The sequence below is a fragment of the Carassius carassius genome, chromosome 22 (assembly GCF_963082965.1).
Source record: "Carassius carassius chromosome 22, fCarCar2.1, whole genome shotgun sequence".
In the NCBI taxonomy this organism is placed as follows: Eukaryota; Metazoa; Chordata; class Actinopteri; order Cypriniformes; family Cyprinidae; genus Carassius; species Carassius carassius.
The window spans coordinates 30,116,469-30,123,174 of record NC_081776.1 but is presented as its reverse complement, the minus strand read 5'-3'; the positions used below and the strand labels follow the sequence as shown (position 1 = coordinate 30,123,174).

The 6,706-nt window shown below is 40.8% G+C and overlaps 1 protein-coding gene across 1 annotated transcript; it reads right to left on the bottom strand.

Annotated features, from left to right (window-relative positions):
* Positions 1-850: 850 nt before the first annotated feature.
* Positions 851-1,547, bottom strand: LOC132098502 (epidermal differentiation-specific protein-like). Its single transcript, XM_059504594.1, has one exon. The coding sequence runs from the start codon at positions 1,491-1,493 to the stop codon at positions 975-977; it is 519 nt and encodes a 172-aa protein (XP_059360577.1). The 5' UTR covers positions 1,494-1,547; the 3' UTR covers positions 851-974.
* Positions 1,548-6,706: the final 5,159 nt, after the last annotated feature.

The following is a 6,706-nucleotide window of genomic DNA, read 5'->3' as shown; positions in this document are numbered from 1 at the left end:
ACTCCAGGATATTGTTTTGTTTTGACTCAGAAGGAGTGTCAGCCATGTTAAAAAGTGAATAAATTAAGTAATCTGTGGATTAATGCTTACTGGAGACGTGAACCGTTTCAAACGATTTCAATCCGATTTGGTGAACTGGTTAAATCGTACGATTCATGAAACTGGACATCACTGGTGAAAAGGGAAGAGATATTAATATGTAGAGTATTAAATCTGTGGGTTAGTTTTTTTTTTTTTATCCTTTTCTTTGAACAGTTAAAACCTCAGTTACTGTGCACTCTTGAAGAGAGTTTCATCACTTTGAATGTAGGAACCGAACGTGACCCTTAGTTTGATGGCTGAATGGAGGATGACAGACAGCCACAGCAGAAAGAAAAGTTGATTTAAGAATCTTTAAGAAATTTTATTAATTTAAACTGAAGCAAAATTTTCACCACAATCCACAAATATTCAAATTATTCCATATAACTTTCACCCCAGAATATAGCAGAACAAATCTCAACTATATTTAGAAAAAAACTGCGGTTAAAGGTATTAAAAGTGCATCATTGGTCAGTGACTGCAAAGGATTATGTGGATAATTGGTTACATGTAATAGAGGGATAACTTTGAAAAACTATTGTAAAAAGGCAAATGAGAATTCAAGAAACGGAGAGCATTACAATTCCAAAGCTGAACTTTATTGCATGTTTATTGGCACTGATTACTAAAGATGAATAGCCAAAGCAACTTAAAATGTTAAATATAGTTTCCATTTTGTAATATAACACTTGCAAAATTAGCAAACTGAATGTCTTCAGGCAGATATCTGTAATTGATAAGGTTGCATTGAATTGCATGACGATTCTTTAGACTTGTTGGAGTCACAGTCATTGTTTCTTGTCAAGATCAGTCATTCCCCTCCACCTGCCTCGTTCTTTCCAGAAGGATTCCAGTTTATATTCAGCTGCAGAGTGTACTTTGAATGATGCTGTCTATGGCTTCGGCAGCAAGGGACGCACATGGCTGGCTACATCATTGAAGGAGAGCGGAAAATAGCTGGGAACTTCATCTCCAGGGAAAGACACAAGCTGGGCACCCTGACGGTTGACGTGCTCATAGAGAACCCAGACACCACCTTTCACTTTGTGGGAAGAAGCGATGTCACTGAAATCAATGTCATGAAGATTGGTTTCTCTGTTCAGGGTCACACTTCTTCCCCCATAGTTCACGTGCTCAAACAGCTGGATTTCAGGGTCATCCAGATCATCTGTGATCATCTTGAGAGAAGAAAACTTTCCCTTGTCTTCTAGGGTAGCGTATTCTCCTTCCTCAAACACTCGCTGCTTTCCAGCAAAATTAACATCATTATACGCTACCCATGGTGCGCCAATCACTTTGAGAGATGAGATGATGTCGTTGAAGCCCCTTTTTTCTAAGTTGTTGACATTGTTCTTGAATTCAGCTGTTCTGCCACTGAAGTCCTCTTTGGTAAAAACAACAATCTTGCTCATTTTGAACAGTAACTGGAGATCAGAGGCTGGAGAAGGCAGTACTTCTTAATCAGCTTCCCGTGGCTCTGCTGGGAAAAGTTGACTTAAATGGTGCGCAGAGCTGCCTTTTAAAGCACAAATACACCAAAGTGGGTGTTGACAAGGATATGACAGTACATGTAGGTCTGGCAGCTGAGAAACACAGCTCCTTGGCTGAAAAAATGGTCATGTGTTCACCATGACTGCTGTTCATGTCTTAAATGTGCTCTATACAAGTTACATGACAAAACAATATGTAAAAACAAAACCAGACTTTTCAATGTGAAAAGTTTACTTGCGCATGAATTAAATGCAGTTTCACAAACCCTGGTGTTACTAACTTGTGATTGTCATGACAAAGGTGAGTTTATGGCAGCTACATAAGTTCCAGAGTGAAGCAGTGAAATTTATTTACTTTTAAAATCTCAGGATGGATTGAGAGAATTACACTTCACAGTAATTTAAATAAATATTCTATAAAAAGCATGGAGGCTTCCACTTGGGTCACGGGCATGTGTGTCGCCAAATTAATAAGATGACAGCGATTGCAACTTGCCGGAGACCTAAGACCCAAAAGGAGGTGAGACAGTTCCTAGGGCTGGCGGGATATTATAGAAAACTTGTGTCTAATTATTCGGACCTCACCAGCCCTCTGACTGATCTCACTAAAATGGAAGCACCAGATCCAGTCCAGTGGATGGAGCTGTGTCAGCAGGCTTTTACCGACAAAAAGGCTGCTCTGAGTGGCGGACCGCTCTTACATTCTCCTGACTTTTCTCTCACACGTCGGAGGGCTGCGTGCAGTCCTGTCCCAGGATATAGAGGGAGCTGAGCGGCCAGTGCTGTACATTATTCATAAGCTCTCAAAGAGAGAGACTAAGTACAGCATCATATAGAATCCTCACCCTCCGATATTATCTCTTGGGACAGGAATTCACTCTCTGTTCAGACCACGCCCCTCTGCAGTGGCTCCACCGCATGAAGGATACCAAATGCTGCAGGAAGGATGGCTCCCCGGCCTGAGTTTGGCAGTGGGGGTATGTGGCGAGGGGGGCGTGGTTCAGCGAGGTCTGTAGCGGGAGAGAGTTGGGAGAACAAGAGGTAAAGTGGGTCAAATGCAAATGACAAACACCTGTGTCTTGTTCCAGTAATTTGCGTGGAGAGACCACACAAGAGCCCGGGAGTGAGCTGAAGGAGAGAGAGACTGACTGCTGTCTGGTGGAAAGACTGTGCCTGATTTGGAGAGCCCTACAAATTGTGCTATATTGAGTGCTGGTAGTGTGAGGTTTTTGTTTGTTTTATTGAAGAAGAATAAACAATCACCAGAAGCAGTCAATCTGACCCTATAGTCTTCCTTCCTTCTTCACAATCACTGACTTTGTTATAAGATTGTAAAAGAAATACATATGAATTGAGAGGTTGAAGAGACATGATGAAAAGATTTAATATAGGCTTTTAGACACATAAAAACTTTAATCAGTTAATGTTTTCAGCATTCAAATTTGAATTTGAACATCATTGCTATGGCGTGAAATGCAGCTGGAGGGCAGGTAGTGATTTCTCTTTATAGGAATCGCTAGCAGAAACGCTTAATGTCTTTGTTTACCATTGTTTATAGATGCTCAAATTGGTGAAATTGAGAAACTACAAGGAGCTGCTATTGTGTACGAAAATGTGTTGTTCATGATGCCATACACACGGTCTTCCATCTGCCCTGTATAGTGAAAACTGGGATTAATCCGTGAAGAGAACACCTCCCTACATTGCCAGACACCATTGAATGTGAACATTTGCCCACTCAAGTCGGTTACGATGACATACATATTTTAGAGTGGCCATTTATTGTGGCCATCCTAAGGCACACCTGTGCAATAATCCTGCTGTCTAATCAGCATCTTGATATGCCACACCTGTGAGGTGGATGGATTATCTCGGCAAAGGAGAAGTGCTCACCAACACAGATTTAGACAGATTTGTGAACAATATTTGAGAGAAATAGGTCTTTTATTTACATAGAAAACGTCTTTGAGTTCAGCTCATGAAAAATGGAGGCAAAAACAAAAGTGTTGTGTTTATAATTTTGTTCAGTGTATGTTGAATTTCACCCCCTAAAAATGCAAGTCCTGAAAATACAGTACATTATATTGCAAGCATTTTTTTAAATAGTGCAATTCAACATGCTTTTTTGTTTCAAAGACATTTGTCATTATTTTTCTTCTCTAGGCAGATATGGTGAATAGGTTGGTGATATTTTTATATTGTATTAATAATATTGTAAGGTGACCACATTTCTGAAATAGAAACCTTTTTTATTTCAGTGGTCAGAATATGATTAAAATCTCATTTGTTATTAATATTATCTATTAATAAAATGACAAAACATTTTATTTATTTATTGTTTTGTTTGTTTTGCTTTTCAATTGTTATGGGTTCCCTTTATTACTATACATTACTATTGTCACGATCATTAGATGGAGTGCCCATGAACTTCAGTAGAGGGCACTCCACTCAGGACCATTCCACCCATCAACCACCAGATGTCACTTGGACACTAGCACCTCTCATACTGTTGCACCACACCCGAACTACATTCCCCATTGGTCACTGCATCACAATCACCTTGCCACACCTGCACCTCATTCATCAGCCAATTTCCTTGCCACACCTGCACCTCATTTACACACACATAAAAGCAGCACAATCACTCACTGCGAAGTCTTGTTTAGCCTGTCTAACATTTCCGAGCGTTTCTCCCTGTGTTTGATCTTTGGACTGATTACTCCAACTCTGATTCTCTGCTGCCTGCCCCGATCTCTGCTTGTTTTGGGTTTCGACCCTGGTTATCCCTGACACACCTGACGCCATTCCTGATTTCTGCCTGTTTGACCATTCTTTAATAAAGCGCTGCATTTGGATCCGAACGTCTCTGGCTCATCATTACAACTATATTATAATAATAACTGCGATGTTTAGTTGGTTTATAATTATTGTTTGTCTGATTCTAATACAAACATCACCAAACAAAAAAACAATAAAGACATTTAAAAATGGAATAAATAATTCTACTATAATTCCAAGGCTTCACACTCTGATCTTTTGTTTTTATAAAATAATACCATTAATTCCTCTTCACTCAATGTCATCAGTCTACTGACAACCATGTGTTTGTTTCGTATGCAAAACAACCTGCTCATCTCAGCTACTTCAGCACAAAACCGTGAAGGCGCTAACATTGTCTGCAATTTTGGCAGAAGCAGGGTTTAAGGCATCAGACAGAAACTGCAGTGGGTGAAACGATGCATTATCTCTGGAGACATTTACTAAACTAACCACAAAGCAAATGTCAAGGTTGCCATTTTGCCTGCAATTTACTTTCTTGACTGGGCAGCATCACCAATACCTTTTCACCAGGTTCAAAACTTAGCTCACGAGCAGATTGATCATACCAGGTTTTCTGCCGTGTATGAGCTTCTGCTAAATGAGCTCAAGCCAGTGTAGTCATCTTCTCCAAGCGTTCTCACGTATGTACCACATAGGATACAACATCAATTAGCTCACCTCTTTGCTGGTCTCCCTCCCATATATCTCAAAGCAGAGATAGAGGACCTCTTACCTTGCCCATATAAGAGTTCAAAGGGGGCAAAGCCGGTAGGTGACTGTGGTACCTCACTATAGGTAAATAAGAGATAACGGAGCTTTTGGTCCCAGTCTTTGCCAGAGTCAGCAACAAACTTGCGCAGTGTCCGTTTCAGAGTCTGATTAAACCTTTCTGTAAGTCCATCTGTCTGGGGGTGATAAGGAGTTATTCTCAGACTTTTGATACCCAGCAGTTTGTATACCTGTTTCAGAAAGGCAGACATAAAGTTAGTTCTTTGATCGGTCAAGATTTCACAAGGAAACCCAACTCTGGAGAGCAGTTGCACTAAGCAAGTTGCCACATACTTTGCTTTAATATACTTTAGTGGGAACACTTTGGATACCTTGTAGCGTAGTCTGTTACAACAAGCATAAATCTGTTACCTGAACAACTCCTTTTAACAGGACCGACAACATCCATCTCCAGTTGTTCAAACGGAGTGCCTATAATCTGCAGTGGTTGGAGAGGAACTCAACCTGGACTTCAGATAGAGACATTTTGACACTCTGGGTAACTTTTACAAAATTGGGAAACTTCTCCATTCACCTCTAGAGTGGTCATTTGACCTTGGGGAGCATAACACAGGTGAATTGTCTTGGCTGTATATTTAGGGCACATTGGTTTTGTATGGCCCTCTTGACCACACAGATAACAGATTGGCACTTTCCTATGACTCTTAGCATCAGTCACAAATATGGGCCCTCCTCCAGCAGGCTTACCAGTACCAGAAACATTAATCTGAGGTTGTTGGGTGAAGTTTGGATGGGGACTATCCCTGCTGGTTTTCCAACACCAAGACTGGTTTCCCTTACGTGCTGCCACAAACACATCCGCCAGTGTTGCTGCTTGTAAAGCAGATTTCGGATCATTTTCCCAGATCCAAACCTGGAGCTCAGGAGAAAGCATTCTTTGGTACTGTTCCAGAATGATAATTTCCCCAGCTTCCTCAACTGATTTACTTTTTGGTTGCATCCACTTCACATAAAGTTCTTTTAATCGCACATATAATTCTTTGGGACTCTCAATGAGAGTGCAATAATATCAAGAGAAAGGAGCCTTTGTCTATACATTTCTCGGTTGATGTCATATTTTATTAACATGGCAGATTTAACTTTGTCATACTCAAGTGACTCAACAACATCCATATGAACATAAGCCGCTCTGGCCTTACCAGTCAAGAGAGGAATCAAGCAGAAGGCCCAGTCCTCCTTTGGCCACCGACAAGCTGCTACAATTCTCTCAAACGTGATTAGAAAGTGCTCAATATCATCAGATTCAAACAACTTTTCAAGTTTGGGCTCTTTAAATTGACACTGACTTGTCTCATGAGTTTCAGAGAGATTTTAATGACAAGTGGTGGACTGAGATAAAGGACGGCTTGCGACACCATCCTCGTCTGAATTCTGAATTCAGCAATGGATTAGAAGTTGGATTCGTACGAGCCTGCACCTCCAGCTGCAACAACCCAAACTAATGTTGAAGGGCTTTAAAACTATGTCCTGAGCCTCTCTCTCCTGTGGGACTTCATCCTCCCCCAGATCCTATAACCCTTCTTCTG

What these genes read in the sequence shown, in the direction of transcription:
- LOC132098502 (XM_059504594.1), bottom strand. Translation starts at nt 1,493, where the DNA reads ATGAGCAAGATTGTTGTTTTTACCAAAGAGGACTTCAGTGGCAGAACA.